This window comes from Apium graveolens, chromosome 10 (assembly GCF_009905375.1).
Source record: "Apium graveolens cultivar Ventura chromosome 10, ASM990537v1, whole genome shotgun sequence".
NCBI lineage: Eukaryota > Viridiplantae > Streptophyta > Magnoliopsida > Apiales > Apiaceae > Apium > Apium graveolens.
This window is the reverse complement of record NC_133656.1, coordinates 217,106,293-217,122,958: the sequence shown is the minus strand read 5'-3', so window position 1 is coordinate 217,122,958 and position 16,666 is coordinate 217,106,293. Positions and strand designations below refer to the sequence as shown.

The following is a 16,666-nucleotide window of genomic DNA, read 5'->3' as shown; positions in this document are numbered from 1 at the left end:
ACATTAAAATATTTAATAATATATCTAAGCCACCATACTACTAACTAGAATTTGACCAACACTGCAAAAATAAGTTATTTAATCACATTGGTCGTCTATAAATGCATTTTGAACAAAATGTCAAAGATATATTTGTTATCTACATCAGACAACGGTGGATAAAATAAATGCAATTGAAATTAGTAGGCAGTAACATATTATATTTTATGCTATATTTTTGTGTATATAAAGAGCATATCCAAATAAATTTTTTACGATCTCATTCACACCCACGTTATTCAATCTCCTTCTAGGGTCTGAACACAAGGTCTAGACATGGATCAAAAAACATGCGCAACATTACTTTTCACAGTCTTACTAATTCATTCTTATGTCCTTCTCTCCACTGTCGCAGGTAATAAAATACACACACACAAATCACTACTACATTTTTTTGGTGTATTGAGGTTCATGTTTCAAGTTTTTGTGTTCATGTTTAAACATCATATAGGTGGCAGGAAATTGTTGGAAGTAGAAGAAGAAATGGAGGTGACACGGAGAATGAATGTTGAGAATACGAAAGATTATACTCCAGTGGAGGCCAATCACAGACATGACCCTGATCTGAACCCTCATGTGGATCCACCACCTCAGGCTGAACCGCCCAGTCCGACTGCCCCTCCTAGTGAGACTGACCCGTCCCATGACATTGTTCCATCACATGATCGATATGGTATAGATCATCATGTTCACCATCAACATCCAAGTGCAGAACAAACAATAAATAATCCGGCTCCGGCTCCGACTACAACAATAATAAATGATGGAGTTTGAGGTCGATATATATACATTTAACGCAATAAAATTATTTCTCTTTATTATTGAGCGGCATGAAAACAAAGAGATATCAAAATCTGTATGTGTTCGTTTTACCAAAATGTATATTTTGGCCGATTAACAGATGTGGTTAGCTTGATATTCTTTTACTGTTGTTGATTTTATAAAGTTATTAGTAAAGGATATGTGAAAAATATTACTTGCAAATTAATTTAAATATTATATTCTTAAAATTATATATAATGGTTGGTATTGTTTATATATTTAATTTGTGAAATTTATCACGCTAGGATAACGATTATTAACAAGTTCATATGGCAACAGGTCGGATCAGGTTTTGTAAGATCCAAATCCGATCTGTTATATTTCGGTTCAGTTCGGGTCCAGACATTGAAAACAAAGATCCAAATTTGATCTATCGAGATTTTTCGGGTTTCGAGTCGATTTCGGGTTAAAATCAGATACTTTAAAAGTAATCAAATAATTTTTTTTATATTACTATACAAATAATTGTAGGTTACATATTTTTTAAATGTTAAGAATATAAAAGTAGTGATTTATATATTGTCAACTTTTGTTGCAGTAGTTGAGTTCTTACTTTCCGTTAAAAGTTCGACTCACTCATGTGTGTGCCTTTGTTTAACTGAAAAAATATTACTTTGTATATTTATTTAATTCAATATAAGTGTCAAATATAATAAATTTAATTACTAGTAATAATCTAACGTCCTAGTTATAAAAATTAGATTTAAATATTTAATGTATATAAATCATGTATTATTGTTATAAATTATGTAAGATAAGAACATGCCTTCGGATTTTTTTTCGGGTTTCGGGTTCGGATCGGATTTGGAACTTTCGGGTTTCAGGTCGGGTATCAGTTTGGTATACTTAAGATCCAAATCCAGATTCAAACTCTTTCGGATTTAAAAATAATATCTAGATCTGGATCTAAATCAAAAAAATCGACTCCGGATAAATCTAAACGGTTCGGAATGGATCGGATATCCGTCGGGTCGATAAAATTTCCATCCATTTTCAGAAATCATGTGTCATTTGGTTGTTTTTTACCGTTGATTACAGACTCGCGTGCCCAATTTATTTTTGACAAGTTTCAAATTTTCGACATTCTATAGAAATAAGCAAGAGAGATTTCATGTGGAATGATTTTCCATATCTAATTTAATGCCTCTTTCATATAACATTCGTCCCTTTTTATTTGTCATTTTTTATTTTTAATAGTTAAATTGATTAAATTTTAATCAAATATTAAAAAATTTCATTTATTGATTTAAAAAAGCCAAAAATTATATAGTAAAATAAATTATTGTATTCCCTCTGTTCCTTCATGATCTTTATATTGGGGGACGGGTGATCGACATATATTTTAAAGCTTCCGTAGAGTATGGTTCCCTAAATAATTTAAATATTTTTTCAAAATAAAAATATATTCTTTAAACTTCTATATGGAAAAGAATATTTTAAAAATAAATTATAGAACTACACTTTATACCAGCATTAAAATGCGTGTTAAATATGAGGAATGAGTATGTAAATAAATGAGTGCGATGGAGCGAGTAATTTTTAATGATATAATTTTAAAAAAAAATTAATTATATAATATACATAAATTTTTGTTAAAATTTGTTCAACTTAACCATCAAAAATTAAAACATGATAAAAAAAGACAGGAGTGTTGTAATATACTAGTTTTAATAATATTAGAAGGGGCTACTAAATCTGAGAAGGAAAGAATGATAATCGGAGGGAGGTAGAGAGCATATATTAGAAATGCTTGGTGCAAGTTTTACATTCAGCAAGACCATGTATTTATAGCCAAGGTGAATGTTAGTTGCTAAACACGCGCTAATAATACACGCAAGTATACGAGTTCGCAAGTAGTATAAAATCTTTTCTAGTTCGTTCCCACAGAGACTGTATCGATTAACTAATTAATTCACGCACTTAAACAATAATGTATGGTTATTATTCAATGCTAAGACGATAACAAATTGAGGTTGTTTATAACTAAGAATTAAACTAACAATTATAACTAAAAGAATAAGATTGATTAAATTAATATATATGACAAACATGAGATTCTAACTTCATAAATATTTCATTCAATAGCCTTATTGTTCTTAACCTTAGCATGCAATGGTGATGACACTAATCAGACAACACGAAACTGATAAACGCCAACTTTCGTTGCACGAGTACCATACTACCAGACATCCACAAAAGAGATAGAAGCTAAATAGATACCAATTATATTGAGACCCTATATTTCTATAGAATTTGACAACATAACGGTTTAAGCACAAGTTATCTATCTTGATTACACAGGGCAAGTAAGAAGGTTAAAATTACCTACGCATCATGCATAACAAATACATGAACCTATGCTAGCATGGCAAGTTCTAAATCCTTAAATTCACTTTCGCTTCATTAAGAATTAACACACTATCTTATAAGTTCACGACGCTCATAAGATGAATACGCACAACCAATACTAGAATATCATACAATCACCACATACTAAGGCATCAAACAATTTAACTAAAGAAATCCATAAATAAATCCGTTTGAACCCCACGATAACGATTAGCCTATAATCGGACTCATCATAACGTGGGTTCCGATGAAAACATGGTATAACAAACGTAATCTTTATAACGAATAAATAAAACCAAGTATGAAACAAGAGTAAGGTTCACAAGTAAGAAAACTAGCATCCAAATACAACTTAAAACAAAGATTCACAAGTAAAAACAAGATCTTCTTCGTCTTCGTTGAATCGTGCTAATACGGTCCTCTCACGGCTCTCCTTGATTCATCTCTGACTTGATATATCTTGATATATTAATAAAAATGACCTAAAGATGTTTATATTGCAACCTAATACAGTATAAAATTCTTTCTCTCAGAAACCAAGTAGAAACAGGAATATGTCATCCCGACACGGCGCGGCCGCGCGCTTGATTAGCACGGGCGCGCTGGCTTTCTGTACTTCGGGCGCGACCGCGTGCTTGATCAGCGCGGGCGCGCTGGGCTTCTGCCAGAAATTATTTTCTCCATTTTTCTTGCAGCTTCGAGCCGGATTCAACGAGCTTTTATTCCAACACCACCTTGACACCAAATTAGCACCAAAATAATGCTAACTCACCTGATTACCTAGATAATGCCTGAAATGCACAAATATTCGAAAACACATTAAAACACTTAACAACTTGAGCACAAATGCATCAATTCAAAGCTTATTAGAGCATAATAAAGTGTCATAAATGCCACTCAACATACCCCCAAACTTGAATCAATGCTTGTCCTCGAGTATAATCTGACTCAAAGAACAAGAAAATAAAAATGAATGAATGTAACTAATATGAATACTAACGATCCCCATAGAATAACTCAACCACTCAACAAGCAACATATCAACAAATGCAGCTACTCGCATAAAGATCAATTGAATCATACAAATCAACTTACAAACCAGAGACTTGCGTGTGTGCAGATGCTTATAGATATACTATCGCAACTAGATCGACAATCATGACTCACTACTTATCAAAACAATCACAAGCTTATAAATAGAATAAAAGCTAGACTCAAAAAAACTTATAACACTTCAATTCTTATATCGGAGTTTTTTTATGGATTCATGCTTTTATTCACAATAAAACAACATAAGTATGCTTATTTGATCGTGCAATGAGTGAGGTCCACAAAAGACTTATATAATAGTACCCATGTAGCGAGCGTTAGGTTAGCGGATCCCAGACTATAAAAGCCTTAGGTCACTAGGCACAAAGTCCCCTAAGAACTTAATAACTCGAGTACTAAAGAGCCCACTTGTGATCAATTATGCATAACACTTTTTTTTTCTTTTTTTTTCTTTTCCTTTTTTTTCTTTTTTTTTCTTTTTCAACGAATTTCTGAACGAGTGTGTTTCGCTCCATCTCGTTCAACCCTAGACTACTCATATAAATATGAGCCGGCTACTAGCCATTTGACACCTAGCCACAACTAGCAATGAAATCCAAATTTCTCCAATTTTTAAATATCCATGTCTTTTATTATTAAGAGAATATCCTAAATATAAGCAAGCGATTAAATCTCGATAAACAAACAAACCATGACTAAGATCTAGCACTCTAGCAACCTATAAGACTTAGTCAAAAATATAAGTGTCTCTAGCATGCAAATCAATCCAATAAGACTCAACATAACTAAATACGACATTACTACACTAGCATCAATATCACAAGTCAACTGGAAAAATTATCTAAGAGATCATGTTATAATGCACTGCATGAACTATATGAACAAACTAACATCAAAACTATCAAAAATTAAAAAATTAAAAAAAAATACTACATGGAAAAATATGCAAACTATATGAACTAAACTATCATGAATATGCAACTATATGAGACTCACACAAAACTATATTCCTTCAACTACTACCCCCAAACTTAAAATATTCACTATCATCAGTGAAGGTAATAGTAAGGAATCAGGCATACCTACTGCGAATCAGAATCCTCACCCTCAACGGATGGAGTGTCAGGCGTGTCTGGAGGCGGATACACGGAATCCTCACCAAAAACTGGCCACTAAATGTTAACACCGGTGGCTCTGAAAGCTGTCCCAAGTGCCTGGGTGAGATCGTGTGCAAACCGACTATGGATACATAACATCCATCCTCCTCGCGAGACGCCTATACTGCGTCGAACTCAAACCAGCTCACATCTCTGCTCCTGCTGCCTCTTGCTGCTGTTATGACGAACCAATCTCCTCTCCATACTGAGCTCTCCAAGCTGCTCGACGGGCATGTAATATATAATAGATGATGTCAAAGATTACTAGAGCTAATAATGTCATCAACATCTATGATATGAGTATATCAGAAGATCAGAAGAATTGAAGGCAGCAGGCAAGAGCAGAATATCAAAGGATGGAAGATTTCTGAATATAAAAGCTGGCTCTTTGTCAAGTTACAGGATAGGGATGTTAGCTAGATATCCTAAGCCAGATTTGCTGAAACTAATAGAGGATCTAACTGACACCCCCATCCTAGAAGAATTGGAAATACTTGTGCAAATTAAGAACATAATTGAGAAAGAATTAGACAGCTCAGTCTTTACTTAATTATTGTAAAATGTCAAATGTCCAATGTACAAGTGTTGTATCAGCTTTTGTATTATCTTATTTTCATTCTTTAACTTGGGGTTAGTCTTGTTAACATGCATGAATTTGTGATAAGCAATCTTCTCACAAATTGGGGGAGATTGTTGTGCAAGACATGCCTGTATCATAACAAGACTAAGTCATACTAACAACCCTGAGATTAGTTGTATTGTAACCTTAATCTGTAATTCATACTTGTAACACTTAATGTCTGTAAAATGTAAATGGAGCAGACTGGAGGATTTTTCTCTAAATAATGTCAAGCCTAAGAATTCTATCTGGAAGAAGATCAAGAAGATCATGCCTTAGAAGAATTATGAAGAAGCTTGGAGTTGAATAAATTTGGTTGGTGTAAAACATTCTAAGTCAAGATCTCTACAAGTCACAAAATTAGTGTTATAGAGAAGTCATTCGAGAACTCAGGAATTGCCTATCGAGAACTCAGGAATTGCCTATCGAGAACTCAGGAACTGTCTATTGAGAACTCAGAAAATGCTATTAGAGATATCGATAAGTCAGATACCCATTCGAGAACTCAAAGATATCGACAAGTATACATTCATTAGAGAACTCTGAGTTATCGATAAGCCAAAGTCCATTAGAGAACTCTGAGTTATCGATAAATCAAAATTCACTAGAGAACTCAGAGTTGTCGATACGTCAAGGCAACAATGAAGTTTCAGAGATATCGACAAGCCAACATGCCTATCGAGATGTTGAGTTTTCTACAGCTTAATTGGAGATCTCAAAGTGAAGAAATTTCTCTAAGTACAGAATTGCGGAACAGTTTAATATCCAAGGTTGCAGATCAACAAACAATTCACATAGATGGATTGACAAGTCTACAAAAAGCAGCTTGAGAGATGTGCAAGATCAATGACAAAGATTAACTGACAGAGGAGATTAAAGTAAACACGGGATGCTAAAGATATGCTAAGCTAGAAATGGAAGATTTGCTTTTCTATAAATAGAAATGACAAGTGACAGTTTAGAAAAGCTAATAGCATGTTTATTATCCACTGTGTAAACCAGCAGTTAACTGAGTTATAAAGTTAACACTGGTCCTCTAGTTAAGAAGAACAATCAAGATAGAAAATTGTGTGTTTTCTCTCAAGAAAGAAGCTAAGTTCTAAAACAAGAACTTAGAGATTTTATAGCAAAACACTGCTTGATTTTTAATATAAAATTAAGTGAGTTTTGAAGATCTTTGTTTTACATATTTACACAGTTATTTATGTTTAACATCTATTCTACTAAATTATTGATAACAACCAACTGCTAAAGCCTAAGTCGATCAAAAATCAAACATTTAAGCCAAACCACATTCACCCCCCTGTGTTGTATTCATACCCAGCAAGTGGTATCAGAGCAGCATCTGAAAGTAAACAGATTAGATCTTGGAAAAATGAATACACAGAAAATTAGTAGTATCAAGATTCCTCCCTTTGATAAGACCAACTACACTTTATGGAAAAAGAAAATGTTGCTGTTTATAAGAATGGCCAATCATCTTTACATTGGTATCCTCAAGAATGGGCCCTTAACTCCTGTAGTTAGAGTTGAGGAAACCACAGATGGAGATATGGTTATTCCAGCTCATTATGCTCCCAAGGATCCTTCTGAGTACACTGAACCTGAAAGAGAGAAAGTTTCCCTAGACAGTGCTTTGCAACTGATAATAATTGAGTCACTTGATAATGTAATGTATAATAACATTGTCAACTGTGACACTGCTAAACAAATCTGGGAAAAGATTGAAATACTTTGTGAAGGAACTGAGGAGGTTAGGTCAAATCAAAGAAGGATATTGATTTCTCAGTATGAGGGTTTTATGGTTAAACCAAAGGAGGGTATTACTGTTATTCCCAGTGGACTAACAATGAGATTTACAGAAGGGGGGTTGAATGTAAATCTCAAAACTTTTTCAAGTTTTAAGCAGTTTCTAAGGCTAAGTGTTTTTGAGAACAAGTGTGTGAATTGCTTGAAGCTAATACAGACAGATATATATTCAAACACAAATGTAAAGAACACAAAGAACTTAAAAACTTTTCTGGTGGATTTGTTGTTCCACCAGAGATGTGTTATTTCAGAAAATCTGTGATTCAAAGAATTAAATCACAGCTGCTTCCTAGTACAAACTAGATGATTTTCTTTCTGGATATTTCTAAACAGCTCAGGAAAATTCTTATCTAATTATTAGCTGCTACTTGGTTTATATATCACCAAGTTTACAAGTGAAGACAAAACTGTAAAATACAATTAAAAAGATTCTTCACATGTTTCTTCTTCATTTCTCTATCAAATGCAATTTAGGCTTGGCTGTAGATCTTTGAATACTTCCTCGTTTGCATCAGAATGGAAATGCTGCATTTTCTTGATTCCTCCTAGAGGCTTCCACATTCCAGTTTGTGTCTGTCAACCCATGTGCCTCTGTCAGCTTGTGAATTGTCACTATCAACTGCTAATGAACTAAGCATCCGTTGAAGCTTTCATCCGTTGATGCCTTATCCGTTGAGGCTTTATCCGTTGAAGCTTTATCCGTTGATGCATTATCAGTTGAAGTCTTTATTCGTTGAAGCACTTATTCATTGATGGATATTATCCGTTGAAGCATTAGAGACATCCGTTGAAGCTTTGTTTCTTATCCGTTGAAGGTCTTCAATATCAGTTGATACTTCTTCACTTATACAAAATTACAAGGCATGAAATATTTACAATTAGCCCTCCTATTTGCATATCCACTAGTAGTCAACATGACTGATACTTTCCTACAACATCTAAGAATTACAACTTGAATCCAGAGAATGAAATGTGCTACAATACTAAACTTATTGCTAAGTAAAGCTACTCCTTCAACGGATAGCCAAGATGGTCTTATCCGTTGAGGCTACAAACACTAGATTTCTACTTAAGTGTTTTGTTTAACTTATCATCAAACTAATACACATATTCCTAACAATCTCCCCCTATTTATGTCTACTAGAACTGTAGGCATAAATTTGGGTTTAGCTTGATGATAACAAAACACTTGACAAATATATAAACTATAATAAAGCAGAAATTCAAAAGTGCTACAAAAATGTGTATGCTGAGATGGAATTGAAGAATTACATTGTTTCCAAGGGTGCTCCTTTAGCCTGAGCAGATTAGTTTCTTTTCCTTTGATTCCTTGTTTTCTTTCCTAGCCTCCTGTCATTCTCCTCTATTTGAAGTTGAAGTTGTCTGTAGAATTCAGCTTCATCTTCTTCATTGATGTCCAACTTAGATTGCATATCCTTGAGAGTTTCATTACTGGCAATCTTGAGCTGATCTTCAATTCTGAAAAATCTTCTGACTCCTTTGTTGTCTCTAAACTCCATCAACCAATGAGGTGATTTGTGAATTGTAATTCATCTTTCTTGAATGAGTAATGTTCTAGGCAAGACATTGGGCTCCCTCCAAGTTTTCCTTATGTTGGCAATCTTGTTGAGAATCTCAGTCTTGGCAGTCCTGGTAAAGCCAGAATCCCTTTGTATGGATGAGTAGACTCTAACCAAGGTAGAGTAACCTTCATTCAGAATTCTGTAAAGAGGCCAAGTTCTTTCCCCATCTCTTTTGTATTTGAACACTAGTCTTTCTGGTAGCTGTCTGTAGGCAGCTATTCCCCTTACTTCCTCCAGCTCATCCAGATAGAGTTCAATATCTGAAAATTCTTTTATGTCACAGATGTGAACATAATCATCCTTAGAGGCTTGAGGCTTAGGCTTAGGCTTCTGTGTGAATTTGATTGAGGCTTTAGAGGTTGTTGATTTGATTCTTCTTTTCTGCTTCTTTGATGGTGGAGAAGAGGTTAGGAAGGTGGGCAATTTGATGGTGTCCCAATCAATTGGTTCCTCCTTGGGAATGATTGTTTCACCATGAATGTTCATGAAGGGGTCAGGCACAATGGGTTCAGGAATAGAGGGTAGTGGTTTGGATTTTGATTGGGTTTCTTCAGTCTTATCTACCATCTTTCTCTTTGCATTGGCCTTCTTTCTGTTCCCTTTCTGCCATTCTTTTCTTTCCTTACTTCTCTCTTCCATATCAGTATCAACCATGTCCCCCATAGCTTCATCTTCACTTTTGTCTTCAATTTCTTTTTGTTCTTCAGCCTGACTTGACTTTAGCTATTTTTCAAGCTTTGCTTGTGCTCTTTTGTCAGCCTTTAGCTGTTTGGCTTCTTTCTTCAACCTTCTGGTTTCTTCCCTCTTGGCTATTGAGAATTTGGGATGTCCTTGCATCACACATATGCTCTTTCCCTCTCTGAAGATAATAGCCATGTTCCTCCTTACAGCCAAATCCATGGTCTCTTTGAGCTTTGAGATACTTCTACCCAAAAGCTTGTCCTCGTCAGCCTTTGGAAGAGGAAAATCCACTTCTTTCAGAGGATTCTTTGTAGAGTCCTTAATAGATCTGTTGTTGGGCTTGAGAACCATAGGTTTCAGATCCTTGGAAGAAGTCTCTCCAACCTTATTCCTCCCTACTGGCTTGAGCTCCATAATAATTGATTCCACTTTTGTGCTATGCTTCACAGATTGTGATTGAGAAGTTGTAGAACCAAAAATTTGTTGCATCTTTTCATCAATCTTCTTCCTTTGCTCTTTGACTTGCAATTCAGCTGCTGCTATCTGGATTAGATCAATTCCATCAAGCTTTCCTTTGATTTGAACAATTGGAGAAGTGGTGATGGCAGGAACTAACACTTGAGATATTTGAACTGTTGTTGATGGCTCTCCTTCCCCTTCCCCTTTATTCTCCCCCTTTTTGTAATCATCAAGGGTAGGGGTCAAGCCTTGTGCTTTTGCCAGCTGCATGAGTAGATTTGTTTGAGTTTGTTGATTCTGAAGAATAGTGACCATAGAGTCTTCAATGATTTGAACTCTGGTTTCCAATCTGGCCAGCCTCTTGTCAGCATCAGATTCTTTCCTCAGTCTCCCCAACAAATCTTGCATAGTACCATAAGGTATGACTGAATCCAACTTCTCAGCATTGTAGGATTTTAGATCAGCAATATCCTGCTTGAGCTCATCCACACTTAGATTCTGTTTGAAATGCTGCAACTGCAAGAGATGCAGAGATTCCAAATGAGCTTGAAGTATTGCCTTGGTACCAGCATCTGTAGTCTCCTGAAGGGCCTTTTGAATTTTCATGACTTGTCTGACTAAAGTGACACCAAACTCTCCTGGTGTTGATGCTTTTGCCCATGCCCATTCAGGAAGATCTGGAACAGAACTTGGGCCTGCTACTCCCCCTAAGTTCATGCTCTCATCCAAAGAATCAGAGTCATCATCATTAGAATTTACTCCAAATTCTTCAGATTGCTCACCAGCTTGAGAAGGCAGCTTGTTAACAGCAGCTTTGTCTCTAAGAAGAGATTCTGAAGTGTGTACAATGTTTAATGTCTGTTCTGCCTCCACATTGCCCTGAGCAGCCAATAATTGATAGACTGAAACAGGATGAGTAAAAGTGTCAGCATCCAAGGAAATGTTATCAATTACAGCTTTGTAATGTTGCTGAAATTGTCTTTCCTTTTCTGCATCATCCACTTTCATTGACTCACTAGCAATGGTTGGATCCACCCTTATAGCTTCTGTACCTGCCTTTCTCTCATTTTCTCTATTTTCTTGCATCAGGGGCTCCCCCTGGCTCACACACACCCTCACACCCTCACCCTCACCTTCTAAGGTGGCACTCCCCTCACTCACTTTTGCCATGCTGGAAGAAATAGCATGCATATGGTGACTCTCAACCTCTCATTTTGCCTGGGAGCAACCCAACCTCTCACTCAAAAGATCACTCCTTTCCCTCAAACCTAAAAGTGATTGTACAGTAACCATGTCCTCTACAGTAGGAATTATTTCTGTTAAGTGTGTAGAGACCATCAACGGATAGGGAGTATCCGTTGAAGTGGAAACTGATGGTATCAACGGATAACTGTTGTTAAGCTTATCCGTTGAAGAACAACCACTTGTCAACGGATGAGAGATGTCAGTTGAAGAAGGAAAAGATGTAGATATAGAAAGTGACATAATTGTTGAATCTGTGTAAATTGATTTTAAGTGAGGTGATACAGATTCTTCAACTACATCTGAAAGAATTGGCTGATGATCCAACAAATCATCTAAAAGATGATGATCATCAGGTTTTGAGTGGGGCTCCTCCCTGAGTTTTAATGAGGGAGAATCAGGACTTGATGTGAATATCATATCCACATCCAGAGAGGGTGATGGAGAGTTTAATGATTGGTGTGTTTCTATTATGAGAGAATGGGGCTGTGACTCCACATTTGCTGGAATCACATCAAGCTGAATTTGAGAAGGCACAGATACAGGTGGATGTATCTGTGCTGTGTGTGCCCCTTGTGTGGAAACTAGGGTCTTGGCCTTCTTCTTCCTTGAAAAGGCTTTAATTGGTGAATGTGTGGCTTCAGTGTCCCTCCCCCTTTTGGTCTGTGTCCCTGGTTGGGGACTATTTTCAATAGTTGCACCCTTTTGGGAGGATGCAACTAGGGATGTGTTAGACTCCTTTTGAACCACCACAGTCTTTTGAGAGACTGTGGCTTGGCTGGCTTGGGTACCACTCACCTCTCCCACCTTATCCTGGGGGGTTTCTTGATGTTCACCCCTCCCCTCACCACTCACACCCTGTTCACTCTCTTCAGGGTTTATGGTAGTTGTTACAACTATTGTCTTTTGAGAAATAACAGAGGTAGTTTTCTTTGACTTGAGTTTTGAAACTTTAGTTTTGGTGGCTTTGGTAGGAACCTGTTTGGACAAAGACACAGATTCCATGGCCACACTAGAAGGCAAAGAAACAATGGGGTTGGAAATAGTAGGAGTTATAGAAGTGTTTACCTCACTTACCTGTGGTGCATTCATGATTGGCAAATATACCAATGGCACCTGGCTATTGAGGTTCATTCTTAAAAGGTCTGCAAGGACCCTTTTCTCTTGTGCCCAGCATTTGAGTTTATTATTCTCATTTGATATGACCAATCCTTCAGCAACATGGTTAGCCAATAACATAAAGAATCTAGCATAGTAGATGTTATGTGGTCTATTAGCTTTGTTACCTAATCTGGAACCTAATTCTAGCATGACACAGTTGCTAAAATTAAAGTACCTATCAGAAACTAGCATATAGAGCATATTAACAAGAGATGAAGTGATAGCATCAAAATTGCTAATCTTCCCAGAGAAAACTTAATGAAGGCATCTCCAAGAAAACTCCATTCTTTCCTAAGGCCTTTCCTTCTAATACTACCTAAACTAGCAGAATCAAAAGCATAGCCTATGGAATCTAGCATAGCAGAGACATCTTTATCAGTGTGTGGTGTCATGGCATTATTCTCAGGCAACTTAAAGCAAGATTGTATATCATCACAATTAATGCAATAGTCCTTACCTTTGAGAGAGAAGGCAATAGTCATATCTGTGGAGTTGAACTCTGCAGTTGTCCAAATCTCCTCAATCACCTCACAGTAGATGGTTGGGGCTTCCAGCATTGCATAGCTTAGTTTGCAGTTTTTGATGAAGTCCATCATCTTGTGATAATCAGAATGGGCTTCATTCTTTTCAACCAAGGCTATGAAATTATTCTTTTCATAAACAAATCCTGTTTGAGACATAATTTTGACTACTGGTGCCATTGTTGTGAGTAGAGGTTGCAGAGAAAAACTTGAGAATTTAGAGAGAAAGAGAATAAGAATTGCAAGAAAGCGTAAAGTGAGAATAAGAGTTCAATTGGGCTTTTATACTTTCTTGAATTAAAACGTAAATAAAATGATTAAATGATACTTTTAAGTAAGTTACAGTCGTTCAAGAATAAATAAAACTGTAGAAATTCTGAAAACTACCTTAAATATAAATGCATACAACACTGTATATCTGTATCAACGATTGAGTAAAAGAATCAACGGCTGTGACTCACTTATAGTAACTGACGTGACACTTCAACGGATAAGGGAAATAGTTATCCGTTGATGAACAACACCATTTTATCCGTTGAAGGATAAAATTACCAGAAATGTATTTGTCTTTCAACGGATAATGAACATCCGTTGATAGAACAATTTTGGCTTTCAACGGATAGAGAATATCCGTTGATAGGATAAGTCTTAATTAAAGCCAGCTTTGTTCTTGCAGCAAATTCATTTCAGGCTTCAAGACAGATTATATAGATGACATAGATTATGAATAATTAAGCATACCTAACTCACTTACTAATCTTGTGAATGTTGATTCATCAAGTGGCTTGGTAAATATGTCTGCAATCTGCTTTTCACTTGGAACAAAATGAAGTTCCACTGTACCTTTCATCACATGTTCCCTAATGAAGTGGTACTTGATATCAATGTGCTTGGTTCTTGAGTGCTGCACTGGATTTTCAGTAATGGCAATGGCACTTGTGTTGTCACGGAATATTAGAATTTTCTCAACAGTCAAACCATAGTCAAATAGTTGATTCCTCATTCATAGTATCTGTGCACAGCAACTACCAGCAGCAATGTACTCAGATTCAGCTGTTGATGTAGAAACAGAATTTTGCTTCTTGCTGAACCATGACACAAGCTTGTTCCCTAGAAATTGACAGGTGCCAGTTGTACTTTTCCTGTCTATTTTACAGCCTGCATAATCTGCATCTGAGTAGCCAATTAGATCAAAACCAGACTCTCTAGGGTACCAAATTCCTAGATTTGGAGTCCCTTTGAGATATTTGAAGATTCTTTTAATAGCCACTAAGTGAGATTCTTTAGGGTCAGCTTGAAATCTAGCACAGAGACATGTAGAAAACATTATATCAGGTCTACTAGCAGTTAAATATAAAAGTGAGCCAACCATGCCTCTATAACTTGAAATATCCACAGACTTTTCAGCCTTGTTTAATTCAAGCTTGGTGGCAGTGGCCATGGGAGTTTTTGCAGATGAACAATCCATTAAGTCAAACTTCTTTAAAAGATCATAAATATATTTAGTTTGACTAATGAAAATTCCATCACTAACTTGTTTAACTTGTAAACCAAGAAAATAAGTTAGCTCTCCCATCATGCTCATTTCATATTTACTTTGCATTAACTTAGCAAACTTTTTACAAAGCTTATCATCTGTAGATCCAAATATAATATCATCTACATAAATTTGAACAAGTATTTTAGAGCCATTAACATTTCTAAAGAAGAGAGTTTTGTCAACAGTACCTCTTGTGAAGTGATTATCTAGAAGGAATTTTGACAAAGTCTCATACCAGGCTCTAGGTGCTTGCTTTAGTCCATAGAGTGCTTTCAACAGATAATACACATAGTCTGGAAAGTTTGGATCTTCAAATCCTGGAGGTTGGCTTACATAAACTTCTTCCTCCAATTCCCCATTTAGAAATGCACTCTTGACATCCATTTGATAGACTTTGAAATTGGCATGAGCTGCATAGGCTAGAAAGATTCTGATGGCCTCAAGTCTGGCAACTAGAGCAAATGTTTCATCAAAATCTATTCCTTCTTGTTGAGAATAGCCTTTAGCAACCAATCTGGCTTTATTCCTTATGACAATGTCATTTTCATCCATCTTGTTTCTGAATACCCATTTTGTGTCAATAGAACTCTTGTTCTTTGGCTTGGGTACCAGCTTCCATACTTTGTTCCTTTCAAATTGATTTAGCTCCTCTTGCATTGCTAAAATCCAATCTGGATCCAATAGAGCTTCTTCCACTCTCTTAGGTTCCTCCTGTGATAGAAAGCTACTATACAGACATTCATCTTGAGTAGCCCTTCTAGTTTGCACTTTAGATGTAGCATCACCAATGATCAGTTCAAAAGGGTGATTCTTGGTCCATTTCCTTTGAGGTGGTAGATTAGCTCTAGATGAGGTTGCCTCAGTATTGTCATGATGTGAGATAGAATGTTGATTGGTTGAAACTCCCCCTGAATTGCTGATCCTTTGAAAGGAATTGGGAGCTCTATCAACTGATGAAGTGAATTGATTATCCGTTGACAGACTGTGATCAACGGATGCTTCATTATGAACTTCAACGGATGATGCACTTTGTCTTTCAACGGATGCTGCATTGCTTCTTTCAACGGAAGCTGAATTATGACTTTCAACGGATGCAACATTCTGTGCATTATCCAAAGGCAGATTCTGAATTCTTCTTGAGATGCCTTCTTCATCATTCTCATCTTCACTATCATCACAATATATCTCAATGTTGTCAAATTTGAGTCCTTCATGATGTCCCTCATCTGTTAGTCCATCAATCTTTTTATCATCAAACACAATATGCACAGATTCCATGACAATGTTGGTTCTTAGATTGTAGACCCTATAAGATTTTCCAGCAGAATAACCAACAAATATTCCTTCATCAGCCTTTGCATCAAACTTCCCTTTGTGATCAGATTGATTCCTTAAGATGTAAAATTTACAACCAAAGACATGCAGAAAGTTTAAAGTTGGTTTTCTTCTCTTGAATAATTGATAGGGAGTCATGCCTTTTGCTTGATTGATTAGAGAAATATTCTGAGTGTAACATGCACAGTTAACAGCCTCAGCCCAAAAGTAAGTTAGGAGTTTTGACTCTTCAAGCATTGTCCTTGCAGCCTCAATTAGTGATCTGTTCTTCCTTTCCACCACACCATTTTGTTGTGGGG

At 36.2% G+C, this 16,666-nt stretch overlaps 1 protein-coding gene across 1 annotated transcript; it reads left to right on the top strand.

Moving 5' to 3' along the window:
- Nucleotides 1–241: 241 nt before the first annotated feature.
- Nucleotides 242–959, top strand: LOC141692999 (uncharacterized). Its single transcript, XM_074497977.1, has 2 exons — nt 242–394; nt 491–959. Exons 1-2 carry the CDS (start codon nt 316–318, stop codon nt 811–813), a joined length of 402 nt encoding a protein of 133 aa, XP_074354078.1. The 5' UTR covers nt 242–315; the 3' UTR covers nt 814–959.
- The last annotated feature ends 15,707 nt before the right edge of the window (nt 960–16,666 follow it).